At 40.2% G+C, this 14,739-nt stretch overlaps 1 protein-coding gene across 2 annotated transcripts in view; it reads right to left on the minus strand.

The window, feature by feature from the left end:
- Window positions 1-14,739, minus strand: part of rabep1 (rabaptin, RAB GTPase binding effector protein 1) — a gene marked incomplete at its 5' end in the record, with an annotated part of 55,468 nt that overhangs the window by 15,822 nt on the left and 24,907 nt on the right. For both annotated transcript variants that reach the window (XM_079247175.1, XM_079247174.1), the window contains 4 exons: window positions 7,865-8,005; window positions 8,090-8,188; window positions 14,370-14,486; window positions 14,567-14,671. In XM_079247175.1, the coding sequence (XP_079103301.1) occupies window positions 7,865-8,005; window positions 8,090-8,188; window positions 14,370-14,486; window positions 14,567-14,671 (462 nt within the window). The remainder of the gene's footprint in view (window positions 1-7,864; window positions 8,006-8,089; window positions 8,189-14,369; window positions 14,487-14,566; window positions 14,672-14,739) is intronic.

Here is a 14,739-nt window from a genome sequence, read left to right on the forward strand (position 1 = left end):
CAGAAATTTCCCTCTTTCAGGAACAAGCTCATCAGTTTGGGTTGGCTGGTCATCTTTTAGTGAATTATCCTGCTCTGAAACAAGTCTGCTACCGTCTTCCTCCATGTTTGTTTATATATTGCAGCGAGTCGTAAAGCGCATCTTGACGTAAAATACTGTAGTAAAGCACCTTATTGGAGCCTCATTTGAAACGATAGACATTTTCTATCGTCCAAAGGATATATATCGCCAAATTGCCCAGCCCTACGCCGGATATCGCCGCTTGATCCGACTAGACAAAAATCAGTCTCAACACATCCGACACTGCAGATAAATCAGACTCCATGTTGTTTTCAAACATCCGACCATCAGGCCTTCACTGGCTTTGATTTTACAAGGAGATCGGGGCATAAATGGACCCGATTATCATGCAGCGTGTTCCCACCTTAGGCTGTCTTGTTTAGAAAGTGGGATGTTTTTGTTTAATGCAGAACACCAGGTGGTAATTATAATAACTGTTATAAAACCAGCTGCTGATTATGAGTCATCCTAAAGCAACTTGCTGCCGATGATTCGCAGGAGAAGCGGCAAAGATCAGTTGAGGCCAGCGAGTGTTAAACGGATCTTTTTCTGATTTACGGCTCTGCAGCTGGACTTCTGGTCTTTCCAAATGTTGATACAAAACACACAGCTGGCCTTTAAACAGCAGCTGTTTACCTGCTAATACCGTCCTTTTCTGCTGTGTCAGCAAATTTTTCCACTTAGAGCCGTGACAGACAGGAAATGTGGTAAAAAATCAGTTACATGCAGTCTGGAGCCAGACCAGGAACTGGGGGTCTCCATCCATTCAGGGGGTCTCCAGCGACCCCCATTAAGGACGTTAAGGACTCGTCTGTGCTACAGATGTTTCATATTATTGACGTTTTAACAAGGAAAGACATTCCACAGGTTTTTATGATGCAACTCTGAAACTCAGCAGCAGCGAGAATGAGAAGGAACTTTTCTAAACTGCTGATACCTGCAGAGTGTTGGTTTATATCCGCCAGTGGTGTTTTATATGCAGCCAGGAGCTGAAAATGTCGCAGGAAAACCTGTGCTTCTCCACCTCCACCACATCATCTTCACGCCGTAGGAGCAAAAGCTCAGCGTGAGGCCGAGAGCAGCAGTGTGGGAGGAGACGGGAGTTTGTTGGGAGGACAGCACACGGTTGTAAAATAGATTTATAAAAAGGTCTAACGCATATTTTTCCTTACTGGAACTGAAAATGAGCAGAGCTGGCAGGGCTACGGATGTGTTGCCAAAGAGGCCTAAAGCTTCACTACAGGGAATATTTACTGCTGATTTGGAGTCAGTGTTTCACTTTCTGTGGCATCAACACCAACTTTTCTGCCTCCTCGGTTTTTATAGAGAATAATAAATAACAATCATCCAAAGGCCTGAGAACGTGTGTCTTCTGAAACTTATTTTCAGTATTTCAACATCCTGAACACGCAGCTTGTTGTTTAACATTAAATACAACCTAAATCAGTCAGAATTAAATCTACTCTGATTACAAATAATCATGCAGCGGCGTTGCTCAAAATAAGATACTGTATTTTTTGAGCCACAAGGCGCACTAGATTATCAGGCATAGTCTCAATTACGGAGTATTTGGCTATTTCTGTGTTTAAGTCACACATAAGGAGCACCGCGTTGTAGGGCTGCTAAATTATAACAAAAATTATAATCACGATTATCTTGACCGAAATTGAGATCTTGATTATTTAACACAATTATCCAGTATTTTTAAACAACGCTGCGCGTCGTGGTGTTCTAGACTCCATGTCGCGCATTATAACTGTCTAATGCACGGTTCCGAGTTGTTTAATCCGCTTTTACCGCTTATATAGGAACTATTTTATGTTGGCCTGGATGTAGGTTATATGCCAAACAACCGCTGTCAGGCTGCAGCGCGTTTCTCTCATTCACCTGTTAAAAGACGGCTGATCTGAACCAGCTGATTAACGCGTTGCTATGGTAACGCCCCATAACAGAGGGACATTAGAGTGTTTAACTCGCGGAACTATGTATAGGAAAATAATGCAGCCAGTTGTCGCTGACAATGGTATAAACTATGTTTAGGTGAACTTCCACAACCTACTGCAGTTATTCTACATTGACCTGCAGCCGGAGCCAACTGAGACTGGCCGCCTGGGAGTGCTTTAGGACGGGAGAGGCTCCCGCTGCTCCTTCCTTACAGTAACTGCAGAACAATATGTGCCTTCAAGTCAGTCGCCAAAACACCAGAAAAGTCTCTAATAACTCCAGTAAAAGCTGCTAGATTTGTCGCTTTTTTACAAAAAAGTCTCCAGATTTAGTGAGAAAGTCGCCAAGTTGGCAACAGTGTCTGAATGAAAGCAAAGCGGCTGTGGGAGGAGTTTACAGCACAGCGCTGCAACGCCAGAGACGCTCGATTAGCAGCTGAAGACAGCAGGAGAGGAAACTGCAGAGAGAAAAATAATCACTCCCTTTTATTTTTATGATCGTTGAAAACCCAGATCGTAGTTGAGATTAAAATCTGATTAATCACCCAGCCCTACCATGTTGTTGGCCGCATGCTAAAAGAAAAGTAAAACAAAGTAACAAAAGCAAAACAGTGAGTTGGGTTGAACTTCATACAACTACGGTACGTATTTAAAAATACACACATTATTTTGTTTTATCCATCTGTTATCACAAATCCCTCGAACTCCTCATCTTCTGTTTCTGAATTGAAAAGCTGGACAATTTCACCATCAAGCATACGGGTTCTCTCTCGTCATTGTTGAAGTCAGTCTCGTTGCTTGGTGGTGGTTCACCAATGATACTAACTTTTGTGAAAGTTCAGACAACAATCACTGGAGATACTTGAGCCCAGGCCTCCACAATCAATTCTCATATGGTGGCGTAACTCGCCCCACGCTGCCTCCATGATGCTCACAACCTTACTTTCAACTTAGTGTTTACACCGTCAATAGTTAGAGATGTTTCAGACCCTTCAGGGAGTCTATTTAAAGACAAAGTTAGTGTCAAGTAGTCTAACATCGTTTAATGATGGTTTAGACGACTTTTGGTGAGTACCAATAAAAGAATGCGTAGTTTTCGCTTCTCCTTTGGCAACCAACCCCCCCACCAATTACCTTTGACTTTACAAACCTGTAATATCAAATCCGATTTAAACTAAAAGAAAACCTTCACTCTGTCCAACGCCTCCGCCATCTGACCAAGATGGAGGCGTTGGCGTGTCGTAGCAGATACTTACAGCAGAAGAAAAACATACCAGTGGATACCAGTAGAAATTACATATTTCTCTGTCTCTGATTTGTTACATGCTGCAACTTTAAGGTCTGTGACTGGCTGGAAGTTCATGTTTCTTTCATGAGTGTGCAGAAAGAGTTGAAACAGGATGAATGTTTCAGCTGCAGCTCGCGGAGTTGACTTTTATCCCACGACTGTAAAGTGTGTTGTGGAGTAACCATACACTGCATAAAAAAAAAGATGGGCGGAGCCTCCGTGACGTCACCCTTAGGTTTCTGAAGAGGTGAATTGAAGCTTGATGGGCGGTTCCGAACATCGCCATCTTGGCAGGGCATGCGTGTCGTCTCACTCGGAAAATACAAATATGGGCAAAGAGGTGGAGCTGAGAAGGGGGCCGTTAGTGTCATGGTGGATGATTGACATCGAGCGAACTCCGAGATTTCTGTAGCTGAGAGCTAACCGAACTAACCAAGAGCTAACAGAGGTAAGCGGGCTAAAGCTAAGTCACGTTGTTAACCGTCTAAAAACCGCGGTTGTTCTACGTTCTTCTGATTGAAGCGGGAGATCAGGTACCTGTCAATCAAAAGGACACGCCCCTAAATATGCCGAATTTGGAGACTAAATTACTTTTAAACGGACAAGTTAGAAAAACATTCACTCCCCCCACAGCTGTCATGAAGGTAAACCCGACCTAAACATGTTTATTTCTGCTATGAAGTTGGTCTTTTTAACATGAGAGTCAATGCTTTATTTGCTCTGTTTTGGAACCCCTAGTGGATGAGAATGGAACTGCAGTTTTATGTACTTCCACTTAGGCTTTACTTTTAAGTGCCGGAGGTTGCTGCTTGGTAGTAACGTGTTACTGTAACACATTACTCTTTAAATAAAGTTTGTCTGTTGGGAGCTGAATCAATCCTTTTTGTCCAGCAGCTGTGTGCTGCTTTTTGCCCACAGCGGTGATGCTCCAGGTTGTGGGCAGTGCTGCTGGTCCACTTTCGGGTTTGTTTTTCTCTGAAGTTGCTTGTAAATATAAGCAGTTGTGGTTTTTGGGTTTGTTTTCTGAAGTGTAGTTTACATCTCGCTCCTCGTGAGGTTTCTCTCACAGCTGTCCACAAAAAGCAAAAAATGGGAAATGGGAACTCAAGAGTCCTTTTTTTCAGGAACTGATGTCCACAGCCCTGTTTCCTTGGTTACTATGGCCATCTGAACTAGCACGCCACCGCCCACACACACACACCACTTTACTTAACAAAGAGCTGTTACACTTCCTGCAAATCATTAAGAAAATATGTAAAAAAAAATATAATCCAGAGAAGCAGAAAGAATATACTGGAGGGTTCATCCATTCATATCTCTCTCTCTCCATCCATCCATCCATCTCTCTCTCTATCCATCCATCCATCTATCTCTGTCCATCCATCCATCCATCCATCCATCCATCCATCCATCCATCTCTCTCTCTATCCATCCATCCATCCATCTCTCTCTCTATCCATCCATCCATCTATCTCTGTCCATCCATCCATCCATCCATCCATCTCTCTCTCTATCCATCCATCCATCTATCTCTGTCCATCCATCCATCCATCTATGTATCTCTTTATCCATCCATCCATCTACAGTTACATCCATTAATATTTGGACACTGACACAAGTTCTTTTTTTTTTTTTTTTTTACCTGTTTACTGAAACATACTCCAATTATAGTGATATAATGGACATGGACATAAAGTGCAGACTCTCAGCTTTCATTTCAGGTTATCCACATCCAAATTGGATGAAGGGTTTAGGAGTTTCAGCTCTTTAATATGGGCCACCATCTTTTTAAAGGGACCAAAAGTAATTGGACAATTGACCAAAAGGCCATTTCATGGCCAGTTGTGGGCAATTCCTTCATTATATCATTATCAGTCAAGTAGATATAAGGCCTGGAGTTGATCTGAGGTGTGGTGCTTGCAGTTGGGAGATTTTGCTGTGAAGACAACATGCAGGTGAAACAAGCTATCCTTAGGCTACAAAAACAGAAAAAAAAAAACATCAGAGAAATAGCTACAATATTAGGAGTGGCAAAATCTACAGTTTGGTACATCCTGAGAAAGAAAGCAAGCACTGGTGAACTCAGCAACGCAAAAAGACCTGGACGTCCACAGAAGACAACAGTGGTGGATGATTGCAGAATCATTTCCATGGTGAAGAGAAACCCCTTCACAGCCAGTGAAGTGAACAACACTCTCCAGGAGATAGGCGTATCAATATCTAAGTCTACCATGAAGAGAAGACTGCACAAAAGTAAAGGTTCACTGCAAGGTGCAAGCCACTCATAAGCCTCAAGAAAAGGCTAGAGTGGACTTTGCTGAGAAACATCTAAAAAAGCCAGAAATGGAAGAACATTCTTTGGACAGATGAAACCAAGATCAACCTCTACCAGAATGGTGGCAAGAAGAAAGTATGGCGAAAGCTTGGAACAGCTCATGATGCAAAGCACACGACATCCTCTGTAAAACATGGCGGAGGCAGTGTGATGGCTTGGGCGTGCATGGCTGCCAGTGGCACTGGGTCACTAGTGTTTATTGATGATGTGACACAGGACAGAAGCAGCTGGATGAATTCTGCGGTGTTCAGAGACATACTGTCTGCTCAGATCCAGTCAAATGCAGCCAAATTGATTGGGCGGCGTTTCGTAATACAGATGGACAATGACCCAAAACATACAGCAAAAGCAACTCAGGAGTTTATTAAAGCAAAGAAGTGGAATATTCTTGAATGGCCATGTCAGTCACCTCATCTCAACCCAATTGAGCATGCATGTCACTTTTTAAAGACTAAACTTCGGACACAAAGGCCCACAAACAAACTGCAACATAAAGCTGCTGCATTAAAGGCCTGGCAGGGCATTCAAAGAGGAAACCCAGCATCTGGTGATGTCCATGAGTTCAAGACTTCAAGCATTCATCGCCAGCAAAGGGTTTTCAACCAAGTATTAGAAATGAACATTTTGTTTTCAGTTGTTTAATTTGTCCAATTACTTTTGAGCCCCTGAAATGAAGGGATTATGTTTAAAAACTGCTTTAGTTCCTCACATTATTATGTCATCTTTTTGTTTAACCCGCTGAATTAAAGCTGAAAGAATACACTGAACTGTGTCATTTCAAATTCATTGTGGTAGTTTACAGTACCAAAATTAGAAAAACTTTGTCTCTGTCCAAATATTTATGGACCTAACTGTATCCCTCTATCCATCGCTCTATCTATCCATCTATTCATCCATCCATACATCCATCTATCCTCTATCCTACTACCCATCCATCCATCCATCCATCAATCTGTCTATCCATCTATACATCCATCAATCTATCTATCCATCTATCATCTCTCTATCTATTCATCTTCATAAATTGAACATTGGCGATAGATGTCATAAATCACTTTATATTTTTATGTATTGAGTCAAATCATCTGTTGGTGTGACTGAAATACATTTATGCTGACAATTAAACTGGTTGTTATTATATTTTGTGCAACATTATTGAAGTTATAAGAATATAAATGGGAGCATTTTCAAGACCTTTCTTTTGAACAAAAATGTCTAAAAAGTTACTTTGAACAGTAAATCTGGGGGGCTCAAGTTTGGTCCCAAAGATCTACCATCCTGCAACTTTTCGATGCATTTTTTTCTGCAACCCATCTGAACCAAACAGCTGAGTTTAATCATTTGCATGTCACCCAGCTCTGCAGAGGCCCGGTAACAAGACAGCCATATGATTCAGGTGTGTTGAAGACGATATGCATCTAGAAGTTGCAGGATGGTAGATCTCCAGGACCGAACTCGACACCCCTGGTGTAAGTAATCAAAAAGTAGCTGACTTACTTTCTGAATAAAGCAGCGAGTAGTTTTTACTAGTTTCCCAGTAACTGTAACATCACCAGCTGTGTTTTCATTACTACTAGAATTGTACAAACCATAAATATCACAATAAAAACTGCTTAAAGACAAAACCTTTTGAATCAACTCAATTATCACAAAAAAGTTTTATGCTCTCATGACGTGGTTTTTCAGACGTTTTAATGCAGAAGTATGTCACAGAAGTGAAATGGAACAACTTTTCCGTGGTTTCAAGATGTAGGGGGTCACGTGACCACTTTTCCAGTAAAGATGGAGCAAACAACAGAGAAATGCAGAGTTTTACAATGAATTATAAATGGAAATGAGGGAGAAAGGCTTAAAAAAGCTGTAAAAAACACAAAATAACTACACGGATACGTTGCACGAGCCGCAGATTTTACAGAAACTGCGGCTTCTTCGCTAAACACCAGTCAAGGAAACACCTGCAAATCGCAGTTGGAGTTTATTTAAAATGTAAAAATATTGATTTTATTTAGTGAGAAACTGTCACAGAAACGCAGCTACAGACTCATAATCACTGAAGCAGCTTCACTTTCCTTTAGAAAAAAGTTCTGATTCATTTTTAAACTTTAAATATGATCACAGCCATTTTTCCTCCCCTAATCTTCTAGATGAGTCTCCTGTTATTGCAGTCACACCCCCTCCCTGCTGGAGGGTTAACTCCTGAGACGCGTCAACAGTAAGAAGTGACCGGAGGTGACGTACCTGCACGGTGTTGGGCATCTGGAAGTCCTCCTGTTGCTGCAGCTCCACATGCAGCCTGTGTTTCCCCTGCAGGCTCTCGTTGTCTCTCTGGAGCCGGCTGAGCTCGTCGGCCACCTGCTCCCTCGACTTCACCAGCACCGCCTGAAACGAAACAGAACAAAGTCGTCCCTCTAGTCGTGTCGAGTGGCAGGAACATGCAGCACTACAGATCAACATGCTGCTCACCATTTGCTCCTGCGTGTTCCTTTTAGCGTCACTGAAAGCCTGCTGGAGTGTGCTGAGCAGCGTTTCCGACTCCTGGACCCTCTGCATGAGGGCAGACACCTACGACACAACAGCATCCATCATTTGCTTGTGCTTAGATGCGTCATTTCACACATCTGGGCGAGTCAGCCACACAGCCGTCACTCGACAGAGAAGTCTGTGGTTAGCATGATGGAGAGATGCATTCACATCTTCTATTTTCTCATTCCTGCCAGCCTGCAAAGTGCTTCTCTCGGGTTCGCATCAGAGAGGATGACAATACAGCTGGAGGTCCGCGCTGCACTCAAAGTGCAGATGGGAGCAAAGCTGGGTCAGAAAAGTCCATTATCACACATCTGTGGGTGTGTTAGTGGGCTGTTTTTTCCCACAACTGCAGATAAGACCGATTACATCAGCTTCTCGCCTCCATTTAAAAGCACTCCCTTGCTATTTGTGCTGCTATTACTTCTATGGTTTTCTGTGGTAGGTAGCTGGGAAGTGTCACATGCATGACACAAACCATCTTTGTTTCTGCATCATCAACACCAAAGAGGTCAAGCTTCTAAATCTGTCACAGATATCTCACATCATGCGAGATTAACCGATTTATTTTCCCTCCAGCGGTCACAGCTGCAGCGTTTAGTCGCTCAGACCACACAGAAGATGATCAAACACTTTGGTTTCTCACAAACTCTGTGCCTGCGCTGGACATGCGACCTGCGGCAGCTTTTTGCTTTTTTATGTTAAATTTTTTAAATATTTCAAAATAAAACCCAGGGAGCAAAAAGGTCCTTAAAATGACTAAAGGGGATTTTTTTCAGCTACAGAAAAAATTATAATAAATCAACATCAGTGCTGCTCCTAATCTTTAGTATATCCCAGACTGATAATCCCTGTGCAAAAAAAAAAACGCAAAAAAAACATCAAATAGAAAATAATTCCTGGTATTTACATGAAGAACTGGTTGCGTTCTTAACATGTAAATAAACTGACATTTAATGGGTTAAAATGATGCACACGACTTGAACATGTAGAAGGGTTGATTACAAGAAAACCTTAAAAAAACTCCATGTTTAACATTTCTGAATAAAACCAAGAGGCCAATAATGTCCATAAGATGAAGAAGGGCTTGTAGGAGCAGCACATAAAGGGACAAATGGGAGGTTCAAACCATTACTTTTACATTTATACATACAAGCATACAAGCTTTGCTTCTGCCTATTTTGTTTTTTACTTGATTGTTTTTTTTGGAAATGGACAAACTGATTGTGACTGATACAAACAAAACAAAATAAACTAACTTACCAAGTATTTACTAGCTGCAAACTTTTAACCTGATGGTAAAAGTTCAGATGGTCAAACGAGACAATCCTGAGCAATGTCAGAGATAATTAAAAATATTAACCAGCTGCAGGAATAATAAAACTACTTTCAATCCTGCTCGTGATCATCACAGCAGCTCTCTCACCACTGCATCCACAGTTGGCAGCGCTTTCTGACCTGTTAGAAAACATGACTCACATCTCAGTTACCATGGCAACCTGCTGTTGCCGTGGAAGATGGAGATGTACAGAAACAAGCACGCGTAGATAAACGATCTAAACTGCAACACGGTGATGATTTAACATCTTAAATCCACTTCCACTGAGATACACTCAGAACAGATGACTGCGGTTATCTCACAGTGGTTTCTGCTGCTCAATATTCAAACCAAGCAACCAGCAGATCTGGTGTGTATTCATCATAATTCTGCACAATGCTGCAAGACGGCGAACATGGAGGCTGCAGGGAACACCTGCTGCTTCTAGAAGTCTGCAAAGGAGGAAACTCCCTTAAAAAAAAGACTCTTTTTATACAGAAATATATGTAGCACTTATCTTTGTTCTGCCTTCCAGCTGTAAATTATTCTGTTTGAATCATTTTTACTAGGAAAATATCAAACATTCTGCGGTTTTGTGACATGAAAAAGGAGCTTTTGTTTTATTTTGGCATCATAAATTAAAAGGTTTTACACCATAAAAAATGAGTCTTTTGTAGGAGAAACAGAAATCAAAGCTGCACTGCAGGTAAAGCACCTGCAGTTATTGCCTCTTTCCTCAAACAGACCGACCACCTGAAGCACTGAAGCCATGACACGCTCCTGCTCAGAAGTAATAACGACACTCAGAGAGGAAAGAAAAGCTGATGTTTGAGAAATCCATCAGCGATCTGAAAGAGCCGTTGAGGTCAACAAATGTCCGTGAAGAGTTGCTTGTTCGGGATGATGCAGTGTGTGATTTTCTGACAGGCTGAACTGAAGACAGACCGCGAGACCAGACAAGCCGTCTATCAAGCTTCAGGTCTGTTTTTCATCAGAGCTGGCCTTAAGGAAATATTAATTTTGCATCAGTTGCATTAAAAATCTGAATTTTGCATCTTAGAGACAAAAAATAATTTTTGGGGTGTGTAGGAGGACTTTTTCTTCCTTATTTCTGAAAATATCTGACATTTAGAGGAAGGGAGGAGAATGAGGAGGAGGAGGAAGAAGAAAGAGGAGGAAGATTTGATTTAAAGAAGTCTCTTTTTTTACCCACTTTATTCCATAACTTCAAAAGCAGCTGCAGCAGGAAACAGACCACCGTGGAAAGACTCCTAATTACAACTATACCGGTTTCAACCAATACGTTCACACAAGAAGAAGAAGAAAAAGAGGAAAACAAGAATGAAACGGAGATGAAAGAAAGAAGAAGAAAGGGGGAAAAGGATTTTGATTTGATGATTTGATCATGTCCGAAAGCCCCTAAAAGCTTTTCCTTCCCTTCAGGTCAGATAAACTTCCTTTATCACCCAAATACACTTAAAAACATCCGTCGGTCCCGTCATTCTGCCATAACAGCGTTCAATCTTAAAGTGAGATCTTTCCAAAACATTAACAGCAAAATCAGATTCCGATCAATGTTTCCATGGTAACCAGGTAGCTAGTTCAGCTTTGGCGACAAACACATTCAGCAGTTGGTGAAGATGCTCCTTTTTAACAGAATACTTCGGACCAAACACGAGTGTTTTACGTAACGTCTCCCTGATTGATAAAACGGGAACATTTATCCACGTTTACACTAAATTAAATTAAATTAAATTAGATTCAACTCGACTGGACTGGACTGAATTGAATTGAATTGAAATTGTGAAATGAAATTTAAGTTTCGTTTAAACTCAATTCAATTCAATTTAATTTAATTTAATAATAAAACATCCATTTTAACCGCTGGCACTGATCACAAAGCAGTTTTGTGAATGATCAGGATGAAGTTGTGCCCTCGGTCTGATCGAGGCTTTGGCATGCGAATACAATCCTCCACTGGACATCAACTGCACATTTTTCAAGCAGCCTGAGGACACGTTCACATCAGGCTTTCTGATTCAAATCCCCGTCTGTTTGCCCAGAAAGTCCACTTCATTTGGGGAAATGAGAATGCGACAAATAAATTCTGATTCGGACCAAGGAACCGGACTCAGTCCACCTACAAACGCAGGTCTCGGTCAGTTTCAAGCGGACAAAATACAGGAAGCGGACTACAAACTTGATTTGACGTAGCATTGCATTGTGGGTAAATAATAGGGCTGTGACGATATGCTTTTGTCCCAATTTGATTAAATTCCGATTTTTTTGGGTGCTGATTCGATTTAAATTGCGATTCACACAATTCTTCGATATAGCTGACTTTTGTAGATTAAAAACAAAAGAAAATGCACAAAACTTTTTTTACGTGGCAATTTTCTTGAAGTGAGTTCGGAATAAAAAAACGCAGTAGCCAGACCATCATTCTGCTGCTATAATGCCCAAGAAGACAAGTAAAAAGATCAATAAAAACAATACAAATGACAAATATTTTATAATATACGGAACCGTGGAGTTGTTAACTTAATAAAAAAAAAAGTTGGGGACTTATCACGTTGTAACGTGATAGATTTATTGTAAAAATGTGAAATGTATCACGTTGTAACGTGGTAGTTTTATTGTAAAAATGTGAAATGTATCACGTTGTAACGTGGTAGTTTTATTGTAAAATCGTTATATAAATCACGTTATAACGTGATAAGTTTATTGTAAAAACATGAAATGTATCATGTTGTAACATGATAGTTTATTGTAAAATCGTGAAATGCATCACGTTGTAACGTGATAGTTTATTGTAAAAACGTGAAATGTATCACGTAACATGATAGTTTATTGTAAAAATGTGAAATAAATCAGGTCATAATGTGATAGTTTTATTGTAAAAACGTGAAATGCATCACGTTGTAACATGATAGTTTATTGTAAAATCGTGTAATGCATCACGTTGTAACGTGGTAATTTTATTGTAAAATCGTGTAATGTATCACGTAACATGATAGTTTATTGTAAAAATGTGAAATAAATCAGGTCATAACGTGATAGTTTTATTGTAAAAACTTGAAATGTATCACGTTGTAACATGATAGTTTATTGTAAAATCGTGTAATGCATCACGTTGTAACGTGGTAGTTTATTGTAAAATCGTGTAATGCATCACGTTGTAACGTGGTAGTTTATTGTAAAATCGTGTAATGCATCACGTTGTAACGTGGTAGTTTTATTGTAAAATCGTGTAATGCATCACGTTGTAACGTGATAGTTTATTGTAAAATCGTGTAATGCATCACGTTGTAACGTGGTAGTTTTATTGTAAAATCGTGTAATGCATCACGTTGTAACGTGATAGTTTTATTGTAAAAACTTGAAATGTATCACGTTGTAACATGATAGTTTATTGTAAAAATGTGAAATAAATCAGGTCATAACGTGATAGTTTTATTGTAAAATCGTGTAATGCATCACGTTGTAACGTGGTAATTTTATTGTAAAAACGTGAAATGTATCACGTAACATGATAGTTTATTGTAAAAATGTGAAATAAATCAGGTCATAACGTGATAGTTTTATTGTAAAAACTTGAAATGTATCACGTTGTAACATGATAGTTTATTGTAAAATCGTGTAATGCATCACGTTGTAACGTGGTAGTTTTATTGTAAAATCGTGTAATGCATCACGTTGTAACGTGATAGTTTATTGTAAAATCGTGTAATGCATCACGTTGTAACGTGGTAATTTTATTGTAAAATCGTGTAATGCATCACGTTGTAACGTGATAGTTTATTGTAAAATCGTGTAATGCATCACGTTGTAACGTGATAGTTTTATTGTAAAAACTTGAAATGTATCACGTTGTAACATGATAGTTTATTGTAAAATCGTGAAATGTATCACGTTGTAACATGATAGTTTATTGTAAAATCGTGAAATGCATCACGTTGTAACATGATAGTTTATTGTAAAATCGTGTAATGCATCACGTTGTAACATGATAGTTTATTGTAAAATCGTGAAATGCATCACGTTGTAACATGATAGTTTATTGTAAAATCGTGTAATGCATCACGTTGTAACGTGGTAATTTTATTGTAAAATCGTGTAATGCATCACGTTGTAACGTGATAGTTTATTGTAAAATCGTGTAATGCATCACGTTGTAACGTGATAGTTTTATTGTAAAAACTTGAAATGTATCACGTTGTAACATGATAGTTTATTGTAAAATCGTGAAATGCATCACGTTGTAACGTGATAGTTTTATTGTAAAAACTTGAAATGTATCACGTTGTAACATGATAGTTTATTGTAAAATCGTGAAATGCATCACGTTGTAACATGATAGTTTATTGTAAAATCGTGTAATGCATCACGTTGTAACGTGGTAGCTTTCTTGTAAAAACGTGAAATAAATCACGTTATAACGTGATATGTTTCAGAATGTGAATTTGTGCATTTTTGACATTAGATGAGAAAACTGTGTGCGGGGTGTGGACACGTCTTGACGGCTTGTTTGGCCCGACAACGGATTGATTACTCACAAAGAGATCATCTAGTTGTTGTTTCCTTGTAATCTTTCTAACAGTGAGTGAAAAACGCTGAAACACAGCGCTGACTAAAGGTGTTACTGTGAGCTCGTGTCAGCCAGCGGACAGAAGAGATCATCCAGGAAGTAGTCAGTACCACTCTGACAGATGTTTGATGTTACTGTAAGAAATTTATGCAACAAAAATTCAACGTAACATCCTCGGGACATGCAGTACGCTCCAAACATCCTGAACCCTTTTGCATTTTTCCTGTTTTCTTGTCTTGTTGTTCCTACTGGCTTTAATGGGAAAGCTGTTCGTAAACGTGGGACCAGCAGCGACGAGTAGATCCAGTACCGACCTTTGAAGCGGTTTCCTCGTTTCCCACTTTGATCGAATCTTCCAGGTTTTGCTTCTCCATCATCGTCCTCTCCAGCTGATCGTTGGCCTGACGCAGCATGGCCTGCAGCTTCTTCACCTGCAGAAGACACTTTTCCAGTCAACAAACCGGACGCACATGTAAATACTGAACATGTGTAAACACACACACACACACACCTGGTCTCGCGTCTCGGCCTCCTGGCCTTGAATGGCCTGCAGCTGCTTTTCGTAGTTGGAGCACATGTCGCAGCGTCGGCCCAGCTTCCTGCCGGCGTTTTTCACCTGACGCACAGCAACAAGTTTCCGTCAGCACCTTACTTCACAAGCAATTCCTTCTTTTCTACCTGAAC

This window comes from Telmatherina bonti, assembly GCF_933228915.1.
Source record: "Telmatherina bonti genome assembly, chromosome: 10".
Taxonomy (NCBI): domain Eukaryota; kingdom Metazoa; phylum Chordata; class Actinopteri; order Atheriniformes; family Telmatherinidae; genus Telmatherina; species Telmatherina bonti.